This window comes from Gambusia affinis, linkage group LG02, assembly GCF_019740435.1.
Source record: "Gambusia affinis linkage group LG02, SWU_Gaff_1.0, whole genome shotgun sequence".
Classification (NCBI taxonomy): Eukaryota; Metazoa; Chordata; class Actinopteri; order Cyprinodontiformes; family Poeciliidae; genus Gambusia; species Gambusia affinis.
The window spans coordinates 9489344-9515936 of record NC_057869.1 but is presented as its reverse complement, the minus strand read 5'-3'; the positions used below and the strand labels follow the sequence as shown (position 1 = coordinate 9515936).

At 37.2% G+C, this 26593-nt stretch overlaps 3 protein-coding genes across 3 annotated transcripts in view; all 3 read left to right on the top strand.

Moving 5' to 3' along the window:
• Positions 1 to 12441, top strand: part of LOC122840681 (synaptosomal-associated protein 25-A-like) — a 34267-nt gene extending 21826 nt beyond the window's left edge. Inside the window, exons 4-8 of the mRNA XM_044133247.1 lie at positions 464 to 512; positions 5529 to 5646; positions 9318 to 9437; positions 10372 to 10516; positions 11137 to 12441. Coding sequence (XP_043989182.1) covers positions 464 to 512; positions 5529 to 5646; positions 9318 to 9437; positions 10372 to 10516; positions 11137 to 11205 — 501 coding nt within the window. The 3' untranslated portion in view covers positions 11206 to 12441. The remainder of the gene's footprint in view (positions 1 to 463; positions 513 to 5528; positions 5647 to 9317; positions 9438 to 10371; positions 10517 to 11136) is intronic.
• Positions 12442 to 16398: 3957 nt separating this feature from the next.
• LOC122840672 (cytochrome c oxidase subunit 5A, mitochondrial-like) lies at positions 16399 to 19332 on the top strand. Its single transcript, XM_044133235.1, has 5 exons — positions 16399 to 16573; positions 18132 to 18248; positions 18672 to 18793; positions 18954 to 19076; positions 19213 to 19332. Exons 1-4 carry the CDS (start codon positions 16501 to 16503, stop codon positions 19065 to 19067), a joined length of 426 nt encoding a protein of 141 aa, XP_043989170.1. The 5' UTR covers positions 16399 to 16500; the 3' UTR covers positions 19068 to 19076; positions 19213 to 19332.
• A 1116-nt stretch (positions 19333 to 20448) lies between these two features.
• Positions 20449 to 26593, top strand: fam219b (family with sequence similarity 219 member B). Its single transcript, XM_044133224.1, has 6 exons — positions 20449 to 20667; positions 22203 to 22311; positions 22650 to 22743; positions 22830 to 22907; positions 23079 to 23130; positions 24655 to 26593. The coding sequence occupies exons 1-6, from the start codon at positions 20593 to 20595 to the stop codon at positions 24802 to 24804; spliced, it is 558 nt and encodes a 185-aa protein (XP_043989159.1). The 5' UTR covers positions 20449 to 20592; the 3' UTR covers positions 24805 to 26593.

Here is a 26593-nt window from a genome sequence, read left to right as displayed (position 1 = left end):
CAAATTATGGGTTTTTTATAAAACCTGAGCATTGGAAAGACTTTTCATGAAACAAACAATAAAATACAATAAAATATTAAATGTTCACATTGGAAAAAAATAACAACCAAACATCCCTAAAATCACAGAAAGCTATTTACATTTGTGTGACAATACACAGCATGAGTATCAACAAAGGAAAATAGATTTCAATATAAAATTTAATCTTTAGTCTAAACATAAGATAGTTCTCACCATTTTTAGAAAAGGTGCAATGTCACGATATGTTTTCAATCAAGCTGTTTCTGCAGGATCAGCTTTTCAAATGTGATTTCAAATCGTAATGTGAGTAGTTTTTGCTGTCCTGATATTTCTGCTCCATTCTGCTTGGTTTGCCTATACTCATCTTTCACTTTTATTCCTCTTTTTTCCCTTTATCTCTTTTCCTTGATACCCCATCTTCATTTCTCTACCCATCCATCAGAGTAAAGATGCCGGCATCAGGACTCTGGTCATGTTGGATGAGCAGGGAGGTAAGTTCAAAAGGAGAGTTTGCTGAACACCGCTATTTTGATCCAGTCTTCCCTGCTCCTGATGCGCTCTTGCTGCCTGTAGGACCATCGAAGCGCTAGAATATGAAACACATTTGAATCATTTTATGTCTTATTCTGTCAATATCTGGAACACTAACATTAACCAGAGTCTGCACTACTATGGCTAATAAGATTATACTCTATAATATTGTGTAGCTAGTTCTCTGCTTTGCCTCATCCTGCACTCAAACAAAATACTGCAAATGATGAGTAAAAATCAGTGACCATAACTGATGCATTTAGTGTCATTTTTTTAACCTAAAGAGCTAGATTTGTAACATTGGAGATTTATTTATTTATTTTTTTATTACACATGTCACATTGGAAACCTCTAAGGTTTTTAGCAAGTCCATTACAACCATGTAATGTGGAGGATCGGTTTTTGGAAACTTGACCTATTTCAGGGAATATTAGTCACTAAATCTCTTTCATTGCACAGAGCTTAACTGACTGGAGATCATATTCTATAAATTTGTCTGTTTAATATCAACAATTGATAAGAAGTATCAGAGCAAAGTTCTATTGATTGTTTTAACATCCAAACATTGTACAAATGAATGAGTGTGTAAATCCATTCATTTCTTAAAGTGATGTGCCATTTGTGCGGTCATCCACTGGCAATGAGCACAAAAGGACCAGCCTGTTTAATTGATAATCAGGATCACTTTTCAATAATTAAACAGTTTCACTTCTCTGTAATAAAAGAATTCCTATTAGGAATGGGTTAAAATGTGTGCTCAGCAATGGATAGAAAACAAAGTAATCTATCCATTTGCTGAGGAGAGCAAAATGATCCGCTGTGGATAGTTTGTCACAAAAACTGATGATGTATGTTTCAGTCACAACTTCTTGCACTTCAGGCTTAAAGGACACATGGACAATCAGTCAGAGGGTAATGCTATGGGATGAATGTTGAACAAATTCTCAAAGAAAAGGAGATTTTAAGCTTTCTTGATGCATATCAAAAGTAAAATATTTTTGTCAGGAATGAAATATTATTGTTTTGGCTATTTGAAGAACAATGCTACTATTAACTGTGGCTGTTTTTACAGAAAGTTACTATCAAACAATGAAAAGTCCTGTTGTATTCTAAAACCTTTGCATTAGACAACAAAGGATATAGGTCTACATTACAGAACAGTTGTGACAAACACCAAGAAACTTTGAAATGAACATATAGATGTTTAAAGACTTGAATAGAAAGAGTACATTTCTTACTAAAAATCATACCAATATATATGAAAGACATGTATGTTTGCAGGGTGTTTTTTTGCTGTGTCCCTGACCGAGCAACCTAATTGGCCTGTCAAAACAACAGATAGCCTGTTATTCTCCTTGCTCATGTTTTCCTGCCTCTGTGAGGAACTGCTGCTACAGTGCGCAGCTAACCGTTGTTATCACAGGACACCAATCAATTCTCAGACTTAATTTCCTCCGCCCCCAAGCTAATGTCCCCTATACCTGATCCCTATCTTCTTCTCAATCTATCTTTCTCGTCTTTTCTCCACTTCATGCTGTTTTCAGTGTTTGTTTTCTTTCTTGGACCTCTGCACTTCTCCTCTTTGTTGGTTCGTTTTTGTTTCATGTTTATCTTTATGTGACTGTGTCTGTAGCAATGGTGTGATTATTCCCAATCTCCCATCTTTGACAGAGGCTGTTAGAGGTCATGTCTGATTTGACCCATTATTTACTTCCTGTTGCATGAAAAAAAGCTTATAAAAGCTTGCCAGGCATGTCATCATTAATACAGCCTCGCTTGGCTTTAAACAGAGGTGTGACTAATCCCTTTGCCCTTTACACACAAGGCTGTGTGCACGCATAAAGCTCACACTTAGGAGGAAATATGTCACTCCTTCCAGTCATCTATTACCTGTGGTGAAGGTGTCACAGACGTTAATGAGCCCCTCCATGCTCAATGGCCTACATTTCAACAAGACTGACAGTTGATGAATTATGGTTCTGTCTTAGTGATCGTCCTGTAATTTTTACGTATTTTTTGAAACGGCAATGATGCCCAATAAAAACAGCTGCTTTTATGAAATTTATAATATCGTCTTACTAATTACAAGACAACCCATTGCTTGTTATTAAATGTTTATATTTACTGTTTATGGTGAGGATGAGAAAAACATTCATTGTTGTTCTCTTTGTTATTTGGAGGTGGGTAGTAATTAGTTATATATACTTTAGTAACTTTTTGAGAAAAAAATTACATCTAGGAGTAGTTTTATTACACCATTCCCTTTAGTTTTCCTTTCACTTTATTCTACTGTTAGCAATGTTTTGTACCTTGCATAAGTATTCAGAACCTTAAAACATTTTCTGGTTTCACTACATTGCAGTAACAAGCTTCAATGTGTACATCAATACTTATACAAAGAAAATACAGCTTTTCTTGCTCTGTAAATGCATTTATTATATTTATCAAGTCAGTAGACCAAATTAAAATATGCAACTTAGGAACTTTGGCAATGTAAATGTCTCCATCAAAAACTAGATTCAAAGAACAGCTATTCTGTCTTCTGTGGAAATGAAACTAAATGATATTTCCTGTATTACTTGAGGCATAATCAATACCCAAACCTCACTTTTGTTGAGGACCAACAATCCTCTACTTTATGGTAATTACAATAGACTCTAAAAAGAAGAGGTCATATCTGAGAGTAGAGAGTAGACAGCCGAGGAAGTGTTTGTTTTGACTGATTGACAGGTTTCATTTATTCATTTTCAGAAAGCGATGTTGTTGTTGCTGTTACTGGTACATGCATACAATTTATTGCAAAAGTACTCATGACTCGTTAACCTTTTTACAATCATTGTTCTGTTGGAGAGCAGTCTTTTGGAGCCTCCAACAGGTTTTCAGTACAGTTTTTACCTCCATCTATCTTACCATCAATTGTGCCCATCTTCTCTGTCCCTGTTGCAGAAAAGCATCTATAAAGAATGGCACAGCCACCACCATGTTTCACTGTGGATTTAGTATGTTCAGGGTGGAGTCTGGAATGCACTCTTAGCTTCACTTTATTCATTGCCTTTTGAATGTAGTGTAATTGGGTCTTAATTTAACCCAGAGCACCTTGTTCTTCCTGTTTGCTGTATCCAATGAATAACTTACAGCAAATTGCAGAGGGGAGATTCTTTCAGATTTTTTTTTTCAACCATTTCTTTCTTATCACCACTGTTCCATTAAGACCATTTGTGAAGTGCAGAACTTCACAAATGGAGTTTGTGAAGCACCATCACTGTATTGCAGTTAGATATTACTGATGACATAGCTATTCTTAATAGTGTACAACAATGTAGTGATAAAATTATGACTGTATGTAGTCTCAATAAGAGGCTATTTATACCTATATTATTTGTGTGGGTTTCAATTTTATAATAAGGTTGCGGCTGATTTTTTTGTACAACCACATTAGTTAAGAGCAGTGGATGTCTTCAGCTACTCCAGATTAATTGGTCTCTTAAATGACTAATTAATACCCTCCTTGCTAGGCTTGTCAGTGTAGGTGGAGAGATGTCAGGTTTGCATTTGTGCCATGCTTTTAATAGTTTTGAATGACAGGTCAAGCAGTGCTCCTTGAGATGTTCAAAGCTTGGGATGCTGTTTAATAACCTAAATCTGCTTTAAACTTCTCCACAACCTTTTCACTGACAGCCGTTGTGTTTTCCCTCGTCATCATGAAGAGTTTTTTTCACTAATGTCTCCAAACAACTCTACAAGACCTTCACAGATCAGTTGTATCTCTGCTGAGACTAAATTATACACAGGTAGACAACATTTGCTAATTAAGTGCCTTTTGCAGGCAGTTGATTCCACTGTACTTTTATACAGGGGTGAAAGATTAAAAGAGGATGTATGCATGCGCAAGTCACCCTTCTCAGATTTTTATTTGTGAGAAATGTTGAAAACCTTATAATTTCTCTTCCACCCCACAATAAAGCACTACATTATGGTGGCCTGTCGCATAAAAACCAAGTAAAATACAGTTAAGGTTGCAGCTGTGGTGGAAGTTCAAGTGGTATGAATACTTTTGCGAATGTAGTTTATATAAGAAACTATTTGTTGCATTTTGCTCTGGCTCAGTTAAATACTTTTTGTTTTTTATGTCCCTGAGATCTTATTCCACACTCTTCAGCTGTTAAGGTTTACTTCATTGGGTCGGTTATAAATTCCTCCTCATTTCTCACTCTCTTGTCTTCTATTTGAGCTATGCTTGATGAGCAGTAGCAGTGAAGCAGTGGAAGTGGCAGAATAACCGTCTTTATGTTCAGATGCAGTTCTGGATGAGGCACTTGGCTGCTGCTACTCAGATGAAATACTCTGAGAAAATCAAAATGTCCTTCGGAATGGAGGTAGGATGGAAAACAGAAGCTGATGCAACCACAAACAATCCAAGAGACAAAGTTGCATGGAAAGTGAAAGACGATACCGCTGGAGTTCGTCTACTTTCAATATACTGCACAAGCGTAAATATGAGGTTCTCTCAGTCCTTGCTGCATGCTTTGCCAGATGCATTTAGCCTCTTGCCCTGTAGCGTAGAGAGCCAACTAAACACAAACCAGTCAGCTTCATTTCACTGCTCTCATGCCTTTGTTCTCACCAGAACAACTTGATCGTGTGGAGGAGGGCATGAACAAGGTGAACGCAGACCTGAAGGAGGCCGAGAAAGATTTAAAAGATATAGGACAGTGCTGTGGTCTGATATGCCCATGTGTTAAAAAGTAGGTACCGGCCAGGAGCCTCGAGCTCTTGCCTGTCCAGTGCTGGTGGTGGTGGTGGTGATGGTGATGGTGATGTCTGATGTCTCTCTTGTCACAGTCTATGTCTTTTTTTGTCTCTTCTCCTTTGTCCTCCCCCCCTCTACTCCCCTTTCCGTTTTTTTTCCACCTCTCTTCTCTTCTTACGTGCTTTCGTTCTTGTGATGGGATAAATGACAATGTGTTGCTAATCAGAACAACTGGAGCGCATCGAGGAGGGGATGGACCAAATCAATAAGGACATGATGGATGCAGAAAAGAATTTGAACAATCTAGGACAGTTCTGTGGTCTATGTTCATGTCCCTGTAACAAGTAGGTGCTGCCTGTGTCGCCCGAATGCATGTGTTCCAGTGCCTACCTGCCTTTCTATCCATCTGCCTGCTTCTGGTGTGTAGAGCATGGTAATTTGTGTTGTGAGCAATCAGGCCTGAAGCCACAACGACACACTGTCTGAACAGGCACAAGCACCACATGCACAAGCACGTGTGCATGTCTGAATCAAAACTAAGATCACCAAATGATTATAGCATGCATACAGCATGTACTACTTGCATGTGCATAAGTGTTCTTTTGGTGCTGTATTTGCCCTCCAGTCTCCATGACGGTTTCCATCAAAAGCCCTTCATTCCACAATGGATGAATGCTTCCCTTCCAGCAGGAAGCAGCATCAACGAGGATCTCGACCACGGCATGAACCCAGCTTTTAAGTCCATCCTTCACTCCTACACCTACCCAGTAGCATGATGCCGCATCATCATGTGTATGCTTAACCAAGCGACAATTCAACTAAATACGTTGAATATAATAATTCTGTGTCCATTTAAAAATCAAAAGATCGCTAATCTAATTTATGTTTTTAAATGATCATGATTAAAGCTCCAGTGTGAAGCATATTGAAATCTGTGATGCCACAAATGTCATGTCAGCTATTCATTACAATTTTTCACATAAAGTTGTGTATTCATGAGAATCAGTGTTGTAGTCTTATAATAGTTGTTAAAAGGGGACCTATTATGCAAAAATAAGATTTTTGCATGTGTTCGTTCTCCCATTAGGGGGTCAAAAGCTGCTTCTAAAAACAGTCCAGTCATTTTTGGCAGTAAATTTATAATTTTTGGTGTCTGGAAAACCTTCCACTTGTTAAGCCACAATCGACTTAACAATTAGAGTGCCATTACCTACCAACCACAGCCTGGTTTTACCGCTGTATGTGTTCTACAATGGCTGCTGGAAAAGACAAGTTTTTTGAACCACTGTAGTTTCTCAAGTCTAATGTCAACACAGCTGTTGAGCAGAAGATATCACATCTCTTTTGACCAGATTTATAGAGATGCTGTTCTCCTGCAGGACTTTGGCACTGTATGCACTGTGAAAATAATCAAAAAACTGTTTTAATGTCCATGTTAAAGGGCCAGAGTCATGAAGACAAAATCCTACTAAATCAATTGAAATAAATCACTCTGTTTAAAGACGATAGAAAATTATTCAATGATGAATGAATGGGAATTCAGTTTTTAAGTGTTCAAGTTGGGCAACAAGTTAACATTATATTGTACACACTGGACCTTTAACTTAAGGTGGTCTGTTAAATTTCTGTAACCTTACTCTAACGTTTATTCAAGATTACAAACTTTGAGTATATGATGTCTCAGTCTCCTTCCTCAAGACTTTCTTACATTGTAACATTCCACAAGAGTTAAGTAAACAGGTTATCTGAACTCAGAATGTTCAAATTAAACATGTAGTTTGAAAGTTCAAATGAGTCTCTTACATCTGGCCCACAACAGCCAAACTATGGCCACTGAGTCATGTCTGTGCATTTTAAACCTGTGTACCAATGTATGTACTTTATTTAATGTTCTGTCTCAGAGCTATAGAAAACACAAGTGACCTACTAAAAAGGAAGGAAATAAGAGAAACATGGCAGATTTTGGCACTGCTTGATGAGTTTTCTTTAATAATTTTTTATTGGATGTCTCTTTTTGACCAAATTTTTCTAGGGTCTTCTTGTAATGTCTTATGCCTACTATTTCAGAAACTTTACTTATAATTAATTGCTATTTGCTATGGCTAGTTTTCAGCAAGTTATCTCCTTTTGAGCTATGTGGTACTATCATGAGATCTTGGACGTAATTGAAAACTTAGAAATTAAATGTGTTGTTTGGTGCTTTGAAAGTACAAAAAACACATTCTCCAGTGCACCGGACTAATGGTTCAATGTGTTTCTTTTTTTGTTGTTTTCTGATGTGTATAAACAAAATGTTTAATTTAAATTTTTGGTATTTAATCCCACAGTTGATATTTTGACAACAGATCATCCTTTTCTCCAAAACTGGGCTGGACTGGATCTTGGCAGTCAATAACTGATCTTCCCAATTAGCACAATAGGGATCAGAGTAAAGGAGTTGTAGTTTTTGTCAACAACTGGCACATCATTTTTTATTTGTTTTCAGGATTCATGTCTTTACTTGATCCACTTTGATTTAGCTTCCACATGTTACTGCTTTGGTTTAAGATCTTGTATATTCTATAGCTCTTTGGTCCCTTTCTTCCATTACCCACTTGCTACGTAGCCCTATTGTTGTAAACTCTCATGTTTCATTTAAGACATGTTAATTGAAAGCATTGAGTGAAACAGCATGAGACGACATTTTCTTTTCTTGTTAAGAGTCTAACTGGATCACCTGATAGGTTTGATATACCAACACTAACAAAGACTGCTAGATAATTCAGAATATCAGTGAAAATATTTTTTTCAGTAATTTGATTCAAAAGGTGAAATTCTATAATGATTTATTACAAACAAGGCAACATGTTGGTAGTTATAGGTTACAGTTAAAAAAAAACAAAAAGCAAATGTAGTTGTTATGGCCTCCAGAATAATTGAGAAGACTCCTGACTACAATTATCCAGTAGGCACTTACTGACACTCTCCAAAAGGAGATTAAACCACAAATTTGCTTAAAGCCACAGTCAAGGTGGTGTATGTGTACCACTAATACTTGTTGATCCATATTTTACACAATCTGTGCACTTTGGCGCTGTCTAGTGATCTGGAATAATTTGGAAATGATCAAAATTATTCCAGATTTTGCTCATTTGCATTATTAATTCTACTTTAATGTGCAATACTTTTATTATGCTTCATGAATATATGAAAAATTGGGTCATCAAATACAAATTAGGATAAATATACTTACCAATGTCGACAGCTTGATGAAAGTGTTCCTGTCAGTGAAGATCTGCATCTAACAGGTGTTTAATTAATGAAAAAGAAAACAAGCAAAAAGAACTGAACTTGCTTATTTGACTGCATGTGATGTCTCATCATATAGCTCTATCCATCCAAATGAAATGAAGGGCTAATAACAGCTGGTCTTCCAATCTGAATGATAATGTTATTTAATTTTTCTTTCTTTTTGTGGGGATTTTTGCCACATGGACCTAACAGCTCAGCTTTTGTTTTTTGATAACTACAGCATCTGTCTGATCCTGTTCCCACTGTGTACCAAGTCTCTGCATGTCCACTCTACAGGTTTTTGTGTTTGCCTATGTGTGTGTGCGTGTTGTCTTCTCTGTGTTAATTGTTTTTTGTGTTTGAAATTCTTTCTGAATGTAAGCAGCACTTCAGCTTTTTACGTTCAATTGATCTGCATGTTGGATCAATTATTCACCAACATACTGCATATGCATGCAACAACTGTGTATCATATGTGCTTGTCATGCTGCTTCTGTTAGAATGATTAGCTTCATGTCATTTTACATTCTAAACATATATACACATATAAGTTTTGATAGAGGAAAACATGCATGCACGTTAACCTTTCACACTTCAGTGAACAAACAATACATGTGGACCTACAAAGATGTGCGCAATCACTTTTACTAACCAGTTAGCATACAGACTTTTACCACACACGTTCAGCAACATTTACAGCTTTTTGATGCCTCCAGTGGCCCTGACTGAAATGTGTCTGTGGTAGGATTAAGGGTGGGGGCCAGGCCTGGGGATCAAACCAGGACGGAGTGGTGAACAGCCAGCCAGGGGCTCGAGTTGTAGATGAACGTGAACAGATGGCCATCAGTGGGGGCTTCATCCGCAGGTATACGTACATTCTGTAAATGTGTGTAGATGTCTTGTTTCAGGATTCATTCATACTCAAGATATATAGATTTGAACATGTGTTGCTGTTTATTTATAAATGTAGAATCTTAACATACATTAATTTGCTTTTTCATGCTGGTTAATAATTTTGTCTCTTGGAGTTACTCTTTCTTCTTCACAATGTACCAGATATCCTGTATTTCTTGTAAGTACATACTGCAAAATCTTAAAGAGGCAGTCTTATGTAAAATCTACTTTTTAGCCTTTTATCATCATTTTATCCTCTCATCAAAAACATACCTGGAGCGTTGCTTTGATTCTTTAATACATGTTTGAGAAATCCTTAAATCTCCCTTGGCAACTATTCAGCTGCACTTGGTCCCCCAAACATTTTGGGGGACTGAACGCCGTCTTTGACTACGATGCTCCTCTATGGAGCTGCAGTCTCCGAACCGAGCCTTTGTACTACAGAGTATCCCTGCAACTTCCCCACTGAGCTCCTTCAGCCTATCAGCAGCAGCAGCAATTAGGGAACACCTGATGGAACTGCACATCTGCTGAATTCATTTTTCAAGTTGCTTTTCAGTGAAATGTTGGTAAAAATATTATTAAAGGGTTAATAGATGACCGATGTGATAAAACAGAAAAAGAGCAGCATTTTCTTAATGAAAAAGAGGACAGTTTCAAGGCATCAAATTATGAAGTCAATATTCTTTTGAATTATATTCAATACAGCCTTTTTATAATAACTTAAGGTAATTAGGATCCAACCTTTAATTATCATAAATGTCATAAAATGGCACTCTGTACCTGAAAAATGCATGATACTGTCCCTTTAAATTTCTACAAACATGGTTTAACATTTCTTTTAGCAGCATGTATCTTGGGTTGTAGGTCCAAACCAACAAGCCACAATAATTTGTATTCTGCAGGGTAACAGACGACGCCCGGGAGAATGAGATGGATGAAAACCTGGAACAGGTGGGCGGGATCATTGGCAACCTGCGTCACATGGCCTTAGACATGGGCCAGGAGATCGACACGCAGAACCGCCAGATTGAAAGGATCATGGAGAAGGTACTGCATTCATTCATATCTTTACTATAGGGTGTGTGTCCCTATGATCAGGGTCACATCCTCACATAATACCTGATTATTTTAAATAATCAGTCATCTGGTTACATGAAATGATCAGATACATTTTAACCTGTTACTGTTTTATTTATTTTTTTTGTCATAAATTAACTGATTGAAACAAACCCGTTTCCATGTAAAAGTATTATAAAATAAAAGAATATTGCTATTCTTATAAAATAAGCTGACAAAATAGAAATTTTTCAACAAATATATATCACTGTCACAGGTTAAAGCATTAAAAATGACTTTTGCACCAACAAATATCAGTAAAGCAAAGAAAAAAAATAATTATACAAGGTGTAATTTAGCTAATACATAGATTTAAATTATGTTTAGCATGGATTACAGGCTGAACATAAGGTTATGTTCTGATTTCAAGCAGATTTACTCTACACTAATGGACCAAATCTGATTTACATGTTGCCCTGGGAATATCTGATCTGTTTACATTCTGATTTATAATACCTTCACTGAAATAACCCTTCCTCATACCTTTGTTTATACTTCTGTCTAGCCTAAACATCCTGAGGTCTGTAAAAGCTTCTGCTTTTCTCTTTCAGGCTGATTCCAACAAGACCAGGATTGATGAGGCCAACCAGCGTGCTACAAAGATGCTGGGCAGTGGCTAAACGGCAGCTTAAAGTGCTTTCATCCCTGTTAAACCCCAGTGACACCAACCAAACCCAGCCCTGCCCCCAACACCAAATGCCGACAGCAGGCGCTGCACAGTCATGCTTTTATTGTGATACTGGTAGAAGTTTGCACACATACACATATCATACATTGCTTCCTTCCCCTGCTCTCACCCCTACACCTACCTAACACTCCATCCAATCCCTAACCTTGTTGACAATGTTGCTCTGTGATGTCACTTTTTGGATTTTGCTAATAAATAGTTCAGTTAGGCTTCATCCACTCCAGTCTTATCCACGCTGTACATAGTCCAACTTTACTGGCTTCTGTGCCCCTGATCTCTCATCATCTTCTCTTCATTCTTTTCTTTTTTTAAAAGTCTTTGTGTAAAATAAACTGTCTGTAAACCTTATGTCCACATTATCCTTTGCCAGACTCTGTATTCTAGTATTGTCTGCCTAAGACGCATTGCGCATTATGAGATAGGATATATTATGCTATATGCTATGGCTGTATAAACAGTAAACACTGAGCACTGTATAAATACATCTAGATGTGAATCTGCTCAAAACTTAATAGTTACACAATAGAATATGAATTTTGCCTGCAATGTGACTGTCTCTGATCTGTGTGACAGTGAATTAATGAGCTTATCATTGGAACAGTGTTATAACAATTTAATGCCACAGATGTTACATTGCAAACAGTTTCCTCAGGGACCTAATCTTACTACACAAAAGCAAAGTTTGAATTATCTATTGATGCATTAAAATCTATCAAATATACACATTTCTATCATAAGGCTCATTTTGAAATGAGATAAGTAACAGTTGCACTTGTTTGTGGTCTGCACAGCATTATTGGGGAGCAAATATTAGGTTGTAACAAAGATCTACAGCAGGGAGTCCAAGTATACAGCACATTTTAGAAAGTGTCAGCAACATCTTTGCATAAACTAAAGACCCATTCCACAACCAAAGCAATAGAGCATTTATTGCATTATGCATGTTTTCAGCTTCTAAAAACATGAAATAATTCATTTATCCAGGAAAACATCCTAACTTGGCAACAGTATGCTACATCATGTAGCATAAACAGAGAAGGAGCTTATTCTGTTTGCAATAGTGCCACTCAGTTTTGTGTCTCCTTACCTTTCCAGACTGTGATCATCACTGTAAAATAATATGTACCTTGTTAAATGCCAATAAAACCATCTAAACTGTAGGACCAAATCCAGTTTTTCTGTCTGTTTTGTTGCATTGTATCTGAGCAAAAGAGCTGCAAGGCTACAATGTGAAGCCCAGTCACAGAACTAAGGGAATTGAATCAATGGATCTTATTCAGATTCATCGCTTGGCAGTATTCTAATTAACTTGTGAGGATTTGCTAGCTTATATTAAAATATCATCAAAATAAAATTATTTCAGAAACTTAAATTCACAGATATCAGAATATGACATGATTCAGAAAATGTACAAATGGCACCAATCTGTGCAATACTTTTATAATGACAACTTTTTGTAGACCTTCAGGTAATATGAAAACATGTGTTACTGATATGCATATAGCAGTAGAAATGCTTTCTAAATACTGACAGATTTTCTCTAATTTCTTCGCAGCCTGTGCCTTTTTGCACAACTTTTAATGAGTTCATCCCTTATTCAAATTGTCAATTATAGAATAATTTGCTTTTATCTTTTTGAGTGTGTACTACTTGGATTGGTATCGCCATGTGGTATAAAATTTACATAAATGGCCTCATTAGAAAAACTTCAAATGAGAAAACGTTGACATTTATGATACTTAATTTACCATCTTTTTAATACTTACTCTAATCGCTCTCCACAGGAAAATGAGAAATTAGATTTACTGTATGTCAAATTCAGATGCAAAGAAAAAAAACAGAAGTAAGGTTAACAAAGAGACAAAGAAGGAAAGATGAGTAGCAGCACATTATACTAATGGACATCCACTGTACTGCTCTGGGCTTAGGGAGGATTAGAGTACACCATGTCACTAAGAACTGAAACACTCTCTCCCACACATGGAGTTGATGGACTATAACTTAGTTACATGTAATACCAGTCCCATTTGCAAGCTTCCCAATACATGTAAATACAAAATGGTGGAAGATTGCCTTCCACTTTATTCCCATAAGATATAACAATTTGTAGTTTACTGAAAGAAAATATATTGATGCTTAATATTTTAATCTGTCTTTTTTCTTTCTTCTTACTAACTCTTAATGTAAATGATTGCAGAGTTAGGGTTTTGCAGTTAGACCTGGAAACATGAGACATTGTGGAAAAATCACTTATTTGTGCACATCTAATGCAAAGTCTCCCCCTATTGGACGTTTATGCAGATGCAATTTTGATTTAGACCACAGATTTGGCTCTTTTTTGTAGGGCAAAACGCCCCAAAACCTTAAATAGCCTGTTAAATAGACCATATCATCAAATAAATAAACCGAATGATTTCTGCAAGTATTGTAACAGAACAGTGTACAGGGTGAGTTTTCTAGGCAATGTGAGGGAGAAATGAAAGGTTCTAGAGATGTTTGGTGGTGAGCACATCATTACATTTTTAATTAGCATATGCCATTAAAACAAAAGTCTTCGAACCCAATCATTATACCAACCTACTTACGTCATAAAAAATTAGAGAAACCATAATCACAAGACTAAATCTAAATGCTTGAAGTGTATCTCTGTTTGATGAATCTATATTTATTACAATTATTTAACAGTTTGAAATATCATCCAGGTAGACATTAAAAAGAAAAGAGGAGACAAAATGCTTACTATAATAATAATAATAATAATAATAATAATAATAATAATAATAATAATAATAATAATAATAATAATAATAATAATAATAATAATAATAATAATAATAATAATTAAAGCTGCAAGCAGCCTCGTGCGGCCCTCGCAGCAAGCGCTGCTCCGGCTCACTGGCCACAGCGGAGTTCCAGCCGCCGCTGAAGCTCTCGCTCCATTTGCAGAGCCGGCGCCCGCTCGCCGCACCGGGAGCCGTAGCGAACCTTCCCCGCCCGATCGCCCGCCAGACGACACACGTGAATGTGTTCGGCAGCGCTCCCCGACGACTCACAAAAAATCTGGTGCAGATCGGTCCATTTACGGCGGAGATATAGCTGATGGATTAACCTAGGGGGCGCAGTGGAGTCAAATTACATTTTAAAACATTTGAGCTCTTTAGAGGTTACCACAGGTCTTACATTTCAAGTTTGGTGCCAATCGGATCATCCATGTGTGATTTAAAGACAATCGTATGAATATGGCGTGGGTCTGATATTCGCCATTTGGCCAACCCCACACTGTTCAGCCAGCATTGACAGATGTCATCACCTTATCATTTTAAGTGGGTTTGAAACTGGAATTCAGAGCCAAACGAATGAGAGCGGCGTTAGAGGTCACTTCGCCACGCCGCCACGCCCACCTGCTCCATCAAAGCCGGTCGGGGCTGGAATCCAAAATACACCAAAATGTCTTCTGTGTCTGGAAAAACTTTCAAGTTGATTAGGTCAAAGGTGTAAGATAGCGACCGTTCCCAGTAAAACATGACACTTCCTGTTCTGAGGGGGCGTGGCCTTTGTGATGTCATCATTTGACCACAGGGTCTTTTAGGTCAACCCATGATGATCAATCACTGAAAGTTTGCTTCCTCTGACAGTTTTAATGTAGGAGATATAACTGTTTTGAGTTTCATGGCGAATAGTCAAAGTTTGACACGTAGCCACGCCCACATACTTTGAAGTACGAGAATTCCTTTGATAACTTTTGACCTTTGATGCCTCAAGTGTGTGCTGAGCGATTTTGAAGTCTGTATCTGAAAAACTGTAGGAGGAGTTCGATCAAATACGAAGGCTGTAAACATCAAAAATGGGGTCAATTTTGGAACTTCATTCCAAAATGGCCGACTTCCTGTTGGGTTGAGACCATGGCTCCAAGAGACTTTTTTGTACATCAGGACAATATACAGATGTATAAGAAGTTTCGTAATTATAGGTTATAGCATGGCTCATGGCTGATCATTTTAAATATTCTAGGGGGCGCCATAAAGAACTTAGGCCACGCCCACCAAATTTTATTATGGATTCCTGTCTTGGGGTGGATAAAGATCCATCCTAGTGAGTTTGGAGAAGTTTGGCCCAAAACTGTGGAATTCAGAGCCAAACGTATGACAGCGGCGTTAGAGGTCACTTAGCCACGCCGCCACGCCCACTCTCAAAGCCGGTCGGGGCTGGAATCCCTTATAGAGCGACATGTTTCCTGTCTGTTAACACAGTTTCATGTTGATTAGGTCAAAGGTGTAATATAGGGACCGTTCCCAGTAAAATATGACACTTCCTGTTCTCAGGGGGCGTGGCCTTAGTGATGTCATCATTTGACCTCAGGGTATTTTAGGTGAACCCATGATGCTCAATCACTGAAAGTTTGGTTCCCCTGAGAGTTTTAGTGTAGGAGTTATAACTGTTTTGAGTTTTGTGGCGAGTCGGTGAACTTTGACCCCTGCTAACGCCCATTCAACATGCTCAAAAAGTCACCATTTTGATAACTTTTAATCGCCCATGCCCTCTGATCAGACTCACCAAGTTTGAAGCCGATCAATCGAAATCCCTAGGAGGAGTTCGATCAAATACCAATGCTGTAAACGGCCAAAATGGGGTCAAAATGTGACCTTCCATCCAAAATGGCCGACTTCCTGTGATACTTGCACTATGATTATAATTATAAATTCTGAGCATCTTGGGGATCTCTACAACTGTACCAAATTTCAAGTCTCTACGACGAAGTAAGTGAATAGCAAAGGGTCCTTTGAAAATTGCTAGTTGGCGCTGTTGAGCCATTTTTTCTGCGATTTTTGCGTCGACCTTAAAATACGTAAATTTTAAACAGTCTCTATGCGTCCGCCAAATTTGGTGAGTTTTTGAATATGATAAAGCCTCCAAAAAGGCAATTCATTTGGAGGAAGAATAATAATAATAATAATAATAATAAACAGTATGAAAACAATAGGCCTTCGCAGCGCTTTGCTGCTCGGGCCTAATAATGTCTCGTCAGTATTTAACCTATTGTAAGTGTGGCCTACTCTAGAAAACAAGAATTGGCGTTTCAGAAATTACGTCAGTTCGACTTCCTCTACGTAGAGACGTTCGGCTTTCCCGGTGAGTCACGTGACGACTGGCGCCCTCATCGTGTCTGTCCGTCCAGAATATCCCTCTCTACCACTTACAGGACGGTTAGCGTCTCCTGTTCGGCACCATGTTCCGAGCTCTTTCTCGTTTATCGACCTCAGGTTTCCGAAGTGTGGCTCGGTCACGGACCGGTTACTCGGGTACGTAGGTCCGCTTTACACCCAGTGCAAAATCTTAAAAAACTTTGAATACGATTGGTTTGCTCGGCTAGCATATAGCCACAAGCTAACACAGGGTGACATTGAGGCATTTTGAATTCAGCTGTTTCTGTTAGTTTCGTATTATCAGTGTTTTGTTCTTTTACGGTTCATTCTGTATTTTAATTGGGTTCTTGGAATGAAATTTAAAGAACGGGTCTCTCGACCTTGTGATGACCCCATTTAGTCAGTCCAGAAGTGTGTGTAGCCGCAGTTTAACCAACACTATGACCAACACTCATTCTATAGTATTTATTTGCCCCGCGGCTTAATTCATGTGGCTTCCCTTGACCCTAATCAAAATGCGCATTTCTGGTCTGTTCTCTGTAAAACCGGATACATTTCTCCTGCTCAGGTGAAAAGCTTTTTAGTCACTAATAGGAAACAGAACAGTCTATGTTGATGAATAGCGTTGTAAAATAGTCATAAATCAAAGTGTATATTACCTTGAAGAAAGTGCAGAATTGTGTTAGAAGAAGTTGAGATTTAAGGAAAATGGAAGCAACCTTCTGTTCCTCGACCTGACAGAAGTTTCACCCCTGAGTAAAACCAATAGCGGACAATATTAAGCACACAGAACTACTGCTGGTTTGATTTTATTTTCTTTGAGAACTTTTATTGCTCATTTGGGATTATAGTTCGTCAAAAGTATGTTCAGTTGTTGATTAAAGTCAGATACAGATTTAGTTTGTGGTCTGACAAATAAGATTTGTGGAGTGAGATCATTTGGAGCAAGTAGTTGTAGCTTTTCATTCATTATAAATGACAATTATTCAAAGAATTAGATATGGGTCTGTTACTGGTATTAGCGTGTAAAAATATTTGTAATTTTGAAAAGTTACCTGCATAGGTAACTTGAAAACCCTAATATGTCTGATGATTAAATACAGAATGACATATTTAAGGATTTTTACAATTAAGACTCAAAATGAATTTCCCCAGAAAAGTAGTTCAAAGCTAATTTTAACTAAGAAATATTATTTTGTTGTGTATTTGATCATGGGGAAGGTTGCTGATTTGAGACTGTCCCTCCAACTTTGACAATTTATACAAAAGGTAATTGTTGAAGAATTGTCTAACCTGGGAGGAAAATGTAACATTTCACAATTGCTGAAAATTTCTTCCTCCCATTACAAGTTTTCTTTATATACAAGGCTGAGAAACTGTCAGTGACTGTGTCTTTCTCCAGTTGTATGGATTCAAGTAATGCAACGTAAGCACCATATTACTGGCTGGTTGTGTAATAATGGTAGTCAACCATCCAACAACTTCGTATTCTTGTCTTACTCTGTCAAGAGCAGAAGGCAAATCTTCAGCACAACAAGCACTTTGAGCTTCTTCATTTAGTTCTATATTTTTAAGTTTAGTTTTTTGTTAAATGCCTGATTTATTTAAATAAAATAAATGAGATGTTATTTTTTGCTGCAATTTCGTCATTGTTTTTATTTTTAATTAGGAAACAGGTTTTGCTTTATAATAATTCTGCACTTGTGTTTTCCAGCTCCCCTGGCATCCAGATGTTATTCCCATGGGAAAGTGGAGACTGAGGAGGAGTTCGATTCTCGTTGGGTCACCTACTTCAGCAAACCTGACATTGATGCCTGGGAGCTGAGGAAAGGTGACTGTACTGGTTGCTGTTATCATTAAGAGAGTTTCCTGTATTTTTTGCTCATAATGTTTTGGTTTGTGTAGCCTTTAAAACTCCTCACCAGATCCATGAGAAGACTGAATTTCTGAGGAAGCTTTAGGCAAATTCAGCTAATGTAACTTAAGAATTTAATACCTGTGGAAAAAACTTTCCTGAAGTTAGTAGTAGGCTGTTATTGTTCTAACTTTTAACATACTTGCTAATCCAGTGAACACTGGGAGAAGAAGCCCTGGAATGCCTGCACTTGTTTGTCACATATAGTAATTCTTCTAACAGGAAACAAACGGTTTGACATTATCCTAACTGTGGAGGAAATTTTGTTGACATCAAGTGAGACTGTCACTTCTGAAATACTTACTGGCTGGTAAATGACAAGGATTTTATCAATTACAGGCATGAACACTTTAATTGGATATGACCTGGTCCCAGAACCCAAGATCCTGGATTCAGCACTAAGAGCCTGTCGTAGGCTGAACGATCTCGCCAGCGCCATCCGCATCCTTGAAGCCGTCAAGGTGAGTCTCACTCCCTCTGTTGGCTAAGGCAAGAGTTCAGTTTCTTTTCTAAACTTTTCATTTAGCACTTCCAAACTGAAACTCAATCAAAGAGACACAAAAATGCCAATGTTTACTTCTCTAATTTGCAATAAATTCCAGCATATTCTCCTGTTTGCAGGACAAAGCAGGTCCCCACAAAGAAATCTATCCCTACGTGATCCAAGAGCTGAAGCCCACCCTTACAGAACTTGGCATCTCAACACCAGAGGAGCTTGGAATTGACAAATTGTAGACTGCCGAGGTGAGAAGGTGTTACACTACACACTGGCTCACACCCATGTTGTGTTTGCTGACTGGTTCAAAGTGTAGAACTGTAATGCTGCATATACAAATACCTGTGGGTAAAAACATGTCTCTCTCTTCTCTTTTTCTTTCAGGCCTTTTTGAGTGATGATTCTCCCGATTGACTCCCATTGGAAATGTCTATATTGTTGATTCAATACATTCTGTGCTGTTGTACAAATTAATGAATATAATTAAAAAAAACAATTACCAAATGTGTTATGTATTTGGAAGAGAACTACAAATATAATATGTCCTGAACATAAAAAACATTAGAGGGAAGCCAGAGAAGTGCAGCGTTATAAATAAGAATATCACAAAAAGAAATTCATTTTAAAGTGAAACTCATAGATTCATTGCACACACTGTAATAAACCCAGCACAGTGTTGCTTAATAAATATATGTAGTGTTGCTTATCTGTGGATAATTTCTCATGCCTATTATGGCTTACAGATAATGAAAAATGAACTTTATGACCTGAAAGGGTTTTTATTGTATAGGAACGTAGAGGAAAGAAAGAAGTAGAAGGGGCAACTGCAGCCTACAGATTGTTTCTCAGTGGTCCAACATTACTTTGTCATATTGAAGTACATTTTGAATTTTATTTGGAAATCAAAGTCCTAGAGTCTTTAGAAAAGTGGAGATGCGCATAATGCATAACGCATGAGTTTCAGTTTGAGGTTTCCAGGATCTTGGATGATTTTGGCAGCCATGTCATCAGCTGGTGTTGGGTCATTGTTTTTGCTGAAGTTCAAAGATAGCTGCTGGTGTCCTCATGTTTCCCCCCTACACCACCCAAACACACACACATTGGTTTAACGAGCATATTCCTGTGCTTGATGGTAAAATGTAAAATATTTAGAGATCTACATTCATATGTGTTTACAGCTTTTTTGTTCATACTCTTGGAAATAGTGGATAAAGTTAGATTTTCTTAACCAAAACTGTAAAAAAAACGGTGAAGATAATGAACATTTACATTTGTGAATATGAAATTTACCAAATATAATAATTAGATTTATTGCCTGTATTTTGCCTGCATTTGTATTACCATGAAAACCAAAAATAATATGCATTATATTTTTACCTTCCGCTATCCACCCGTATCCACTCACTTAGCCACTAGATGGCGACAAACTTCTAAAAAGCAGGGTAGGTTTAAATATAGTAAAAAAAAAAAGAATCAGTGTAATACAGTATTTGTAATTTAATACTTTATTTATTGTTACAATGAAAATGAATTGCTAACTAGCATTTGTCCTTATCTTTTTTTATGCATTTGCATTATTTATGGTCAATCTTTTAAACTCTTGAGTCGTTATCTATTTTTCCCCCGGAAGTAGAGACCTTGGCTAACACCGATAGCAACAGTCTAGCGGGCTAACAGAAGTGCCTAAAAGTAATCACCACGTCCCTCCTGTGGGACTAGTGTCATAGCTATGTTGTGGAATAAATTGTGACAACTAAACCGAAGATGATGAACGACATAATAGAAGAGCCTGAAAAGGACACACTCCTGGAGGCGCAGCAGGAACAACAAGTTTTGTCGGTAATGTGAGCTAAAGCTAGTCCAACGACAGCTTGGATGAAAACAGAAACTGGGAGGTTAGCTAGCTAGCCTAGCATGTCATCTTTGACAATTGTTTACATTAGACATGCTTAAAAGAAAAGCTTCTGAGTTTATATATATATGACAGTAACGCAAGCATGGTGATTGACATAGAAAATACGTCTTTCTAAACCCCTTTCTCCTGTTCGAACAGTTAGGGTTTTTAATGAAAGCTAAACTAACAGAACAAATGTATTTGTTCTTGTGATCACGGTGCTGTTTATTTGTAAACCCCCCAAAATCTGTTATGGGTTGCTCATCAAATGTGTGTTTCAAGAAACACTCTTAATATTCATAAGTTCATGTATGCACTCAAAAGTTCCAACTTTTCCATATTTTGTCACGTTGCATTCATAATCGTCAATGTTTTTAAAGAGGGAAATCGACTCTTAAGTTAATTTAAATAAAAGTTTGACAGAGGGGTGTTCTTTTGTGTTTAGCTATTGCAACTCTTTTAATGATTTGTCCCTACCATTTTTACACTTTTGGAGGTTGAAAATGTTGTTCTGCAACATATCTCAAGCTTAATCAGATTCAATGGAAAGTCTGAAAATCAATTTTCAAGTCTAGCCAAAGTGTCTGTGTTAGATAAATGACTGCATTATGATTCTTGCACATAAATATACTTTGATCCAATCCATTCTACTGTAGCGCCGGCTGTATGTTTAGGGTTGTCCCACTGAAAGTTGAACTTTTGCCCCAGACTCAAGACTTCTGGAGTCTCACATGTTTTCTTGCATGTATTAAGCTGCATGCATTTTCATGTCAACTATCAGCTCTGTCTCTGCTGAAGAAAAGCTTTCCCACAGCATGATGCTGCCTCCACTTTGTTCCCCAGTGTGGATGGCATGTTCTGATTATAAAAAATCTAATTTATTTATAAAATGCATTTAAATCGTCAAGTTTACCAACTGCAAAAAATAAGTTGAGAAAAAGGGAAAACAATCAAGCTATTAACTAATTATTAAAACATCTATAAAATAGAACAGACACAATAAAAAGACCATGTCATATACAGTGCCAAACGGATTGAAAAAGAAGGAAGATAACTATGGAGTAAATCAGAGAGGTGCAGAGAAGGAACAACATTTAGGCATTTATAAGAAAACGAGAATTTTGAAATTAATTCTGTGATGTGCAGAGGCCAGTGAAGAGCAGACAAAATAGCTGAGAACAGACACTACATTTGTTTATTCTAGGCAGTCGGCTTACATGGATTTCCAAGTCTTCATGAGGTTTCAGTTTGGTTCATTTTCCTTATTTTGGAGTTAGTAGCAATGAAATTTACTAAGGGGTGTCTTAATAAAGATGCTATATGCAAATTTATGCACACCTTTCATATTGTTGTGTAAAATAAGCAAAAACAAACTTGATTATCTAAGTTAATACATTGAGGTTTGTGGTTGTGGTCTGACAAAAATGTGTAACTGATTAAGGGTTATGAACCCTCTTTATTTGAATTTGTGAAATTTCAGGGACCAAGTAACAGCACAAGACCTAAGATTCCAGATGGAGGCATCCGACCGGTGGAAAAGAGAGGACCTTACATCATGTCCAGAGCTCCAGCCATCCACCTCAAACTACGTGAGCATTTTCACTAATAAAGCAAGGATAGAGAAGAGAACAAGGCTAAGTCACATCTATAAACCATCAGTAATTTATATCAGTTGTATTCCATTAAGTATTCCATTGAGGTTAAGTCCCTGACTTTTTAGAATATTTAGGGTTTATTTTATCCAAGGTTGTAGAATGCAGATATTGTGTGCAAACATTACTGACTGGCTTTAAACAGTCAAGGATTACACATTATAATATATGCACAGTAGCACTGATGAATCTCAGTATGGTTTAATCCATAATGTGGCTGTTGGTTTCAATCTGTCAGCATAAGGATGACATTTATTCTTTTTGATCATTCAAAGAGAAACACAGGGAGATGGTGAGGAAAGCGCTAAAGAAGAAAGCCCTCTCTGCTGGTCCTCCAGTGTCACAACAGCCCAGACAGGGAGTCAAGAGGTGGGGAAAAAGAAAAGCTACTTTTTAATCATGTCACACAAAACAGGGATGTTTAAAGAGATATTTTTCTGTACCTTCTTTTTCAGGACGGTGAAGTTTAACAAGGGCTATGCTGCTTTAAGCCAGAACGCTGAGGAAATGTTGGTGGCGCTAGACTCAGACAGGTGGGGCAAACAGAAAGAGACATAAATCAGCCAGATGATGCAGTTGAAGTCAAAATGATCTTTAAAACCGTATTTATGGCTTGATAGTGCTGTAAAGTTAGCACTGCACTGCTGATTTAGTTTAACAGCTAAATTTATGACATTCACAGTCTCTCTTCCTGATGTTTACAGTGATGAAGAGATCGATTTTGAGCAGTATTCCTCAGGATACTCTTCAGCCGAGGTGAGTTTGTCTCACTGGACATTTTTCAGATTGGTCTGATTCTTCTTTGACATATTATCAAACTCTCTCCGGGACTGTTGGCCTGTGGTTGCGGAAAGATAATTTAGTTTTCTTTTCACAGAGGCCTTCATTAACTCAATTAGTGCATTTTTTTATCCTCTTTGTGCACCTTTTCACACTATTAAGATAGTGGTTTATTGAAAGCCTTGCCTTCAGAGTAATTATTCAGAAACTATTGTGCAATTTTTTATTTTTTTTGCAGGACATCTGTACTAGATATATAGATTTTAAAGCAAATAGGAGGTAAAAGATAAATGAAGCTGTTTTTCTTATAGCACTAATAGAAAATTACTTTATTGAGTTATTTCAACTAACAACAACATTAGCCACGTCACAGATGACAATTTTTAATTTGTTTTACTCAGTAGTCATTGAGTTAATGTCACAGTAATTTATGTGCATAGATGTTTTCTTTTTTTCTCCTCACACCTCGTTTCAGGTGATATGTGAAATATGTTGTACAGAGAAATTGCCTGGCCTTATTTGCTTTGCTTTTAATCGTAGAATATCTTGATGTACAGAGAAGCTTATGGTGACCGTGAGGTTTGTAGAGCTGCAGCTCATATTATCAGTCCTACACCACCCTGTTATATTACATATTTCAGATATGAGCAGACCTGTCCACCTACGTCTAATCCAGATGTATATTCTCCTTTTCTCATCTTAGCTTTTATAGGCTCTCTTTAGGAACTAGAATTCTTTTTCCTGGAACTCCTTTAAAACAAGCCTAACTTGTTTATCATCTGTTTGGACTCTCGTGACCTTTTTTTTTTTTTATTTAGCATACTAATTGATGATAACTGAGGGTCTTTTTAAATGGAGTTTTTTTGACTTTTGGGATTATTCTGAGCGTTGTAAAATCTCACTTCAAAGTAAACTGGCTGAAACATCCACACCCAGGAAGATTGGCTGCTTTATGCAAATGAAATGTCATTGTATACTCATGATAAACTGACAGTCTTCTCAAAAATTAGTTCTAGAGAATCAGTCATCTAAATATCAGAATCTGCCACTTTTCCCTGAGTTAATTCTGTTTGGTGATTGGCCTGGGAAATATTGAAATATCTTGATTTATAGCAAATGTCTATAAATGTCTCGTTATACACTTTTTTTTTTAGTTGGAGAATTAGGCAAAAGGCAAGGGCAAGAATGTTCTGGATAAACCAGTTAAACTTGTAATCCCTTTATTTTTAAAACTTGTCTTTGTCAATAAACCTGCAGCATGACTATATTTCTCCTGTATGTTTTACTCCTTAAAATTTTAACTTGAGAGGTATCGGTTTATTAAAATTTTGGAGGAAAAATATTCAATCTAATCAGGCAGGAAACTTTAAGAAATTGTCTAAAAAACCCCAAATACGTCCCTCATCAGTCCTCCACATGGAATACAAATAACTTCAAATGTAAATTCACTACCATTTATCAGCTTTAGCTCAGGTGTTCTGTGATTTTTTTCTTCTCCAGGTCCATCCTGATTTAAGCAAGCAGCTGCTTCAGGATGGCTACCACCTGGATGAGATCCCTGATGATGAAGACTTGGACCTGATTCCCCCCAAAGCCATGGGTTCTTCTATGTGCTGCTGCTTTGAGTGCCCGTCTTGCCCCATGCAGTGATGTCGGTGCTGTGACTTGGACCTTCTGAAGGTCTGATTCTTTATTCAGCTCGCTAGTCTCTTGGGCCAAAGCTCTTCTTTCTGATGCAGCTCAGCTGCTGCATGTTGCCTGAGGAAATCCAGCTCTGAGGCCTGAAGCTGGACTGCAAACATTGAACCCTGAGATCGCTCAGCTTCAGTGAGAATGCAGGAGGACATGAGAGCAAGCCTTATCCACTGTGACTCCAAAGCCTAACTAATTGTATTTATTTATCATGTTCTTACAGCATTACACAAAACTGTAACTATGACACTAGTCTGTGTTGAGTGATGGAGTATTTTGACATTCTTGATAAGAATGTTGACTCAAGGAGGAGCTGGCTGGTTTATTTCCTCCATGGTGAGCAGGTCTGTAACCCCCTAGAAAGTATGAAAGTCTGTGTGGAAAGTTTAACCCTTTGACAAATCTGAAATGATCAACTGTTTATCTGCAACTGTTACATGATATATTGGCCCCTCATGGGAATACTGGCAGCACCTGAGTGCACAATAGTAGTCTTAGTTTAATTTTTACTTCCTTTGTCATTATAATCTACATCTAATTCTCTCTCTCAAAACTCTAAATAGATGTAGCACCTGTTTCAACAAATACAACTCAGAACAAAACTGCAACATACTAAGAAGCACTCCATTTATACATTTGGCACATTGTACAGCTGCTGTTTAAGGTTCAAAATGTAGTTCTGATGACTGTGCTTAAATTGAGGATTATATTTGGATCTTGTCATTCACCTTGGCACAGATCTACAATTTAAAAAAACAGACGTATTGAAGAGACTGAAGATCGACAAAATGATTCCTAAAGGTAAATTTCTTTTGATTTGTGTAGTATTTTGGTTTAAACAGCTCCTAAGAAAACCTGTCTCCACATCAGATTTGAGTTACATTATTTATTTATCATTGTATTTAAGTGTATGCTAAAATACTTGTTACAAGTTATTTACAGTTCTAATATAATTTACATTTAGTGTTAGTATTCATACATTTATTTGCTTTGTGTTCTGATGCTTGTGACTTCCAACACTTCAGAACATATTTGTCATTGATATTATAGCATTAATTGTTTTCACTTTTGGATGCATTTTAAAACTATCATCACCAACTGTTTGCCAGAGATGAAGAGACTTTCCCGTCTCAGGAGGTTTTTATGCGCAGATGCACAGAGATTGGATAGACTTTTTCATATATATTTCAAATTTAATTTGAAAATTACACAACTGCTCAAGAGAATAAAATAATGCGGGCAGGATATAAACCTTCCTATGTACTGTTGCATATATGCACAGCAAAACACTTCACCACATTGAGGAAGTATAGGACTAGAACAAAAACAAAATTCTGTGCAAGGACAATGTAGGAAGAGCTGAAAGCGGGTCATAAATCCTGAATTGGAGAATTGAGATATGCAGCATAACCTCCTTGCATTTCAGTTTAAGGCGGGTTTCTGGTTTGAGCAGACTGCTTTATATGGACCTTCTAAATTTATTTTTTAACCCCATTTCTTGCTCTGTGTTGTGTTTTGATGTAGATTAAATTTTGCACTTAACACCAATTGCCAGTAGCAAGTACACTTGACTCACCTGTACTATGCAACTATGGGACAATCTGCTTGTTGTACAACATTGTGACAAGGTTGTGTTATTGAGTGCTGAATGCAATAAATAAATGTTTTGTTGTTTGTTTTACAACTGTAAATACTCTGTTCCCATTGTACTCTGTTGGTTTACATTATAAATAAAAAATTCAATTAA

Coding starts and splice junctions, on each gene's coding strand:
- LOC122840672 (XM_044133235.1), top strand. CDS start 16,501: ATGTTCCGAGCTCTTTCTCGTTTATCGACCTCAGGTTTCCGAAGTGTG. Junction 16,574..18,131: donor GTCACGGACCGGTTACTCGG/GTACGTAGGTCC, acceptor TGTGTTTTCCAG/CTCCCCTGGCATCCAGATGT. Junction 18,794..18,953: donor GCATCCTTGAAGCCGTCAAG/GTGAGTCTCACT, acceptor TCCTGTTTGCAG/GACAAAGCAGGTCCCCACAA.
- fam219b (XM_044133224.1), top strand. CDS start 20,593: ATGATGAACGACATAATAGAAGAGCCTGAAAAGGACACACTCCTGGAG. Junction 20,668..22,202: donor AGGAACAACAAGTTTTGTCG/GTAATGTGAGCT, acceptor GTGAAATTTCAG/GGACCAAGTAACAGCACAAG. Junction 22,312..22,649: donor AGCCATCCACCTCAAACTAC/GTGAGCATTTTC, acceptor GATCATTCAAAG/AGAAACACAGGGAGATGGTG.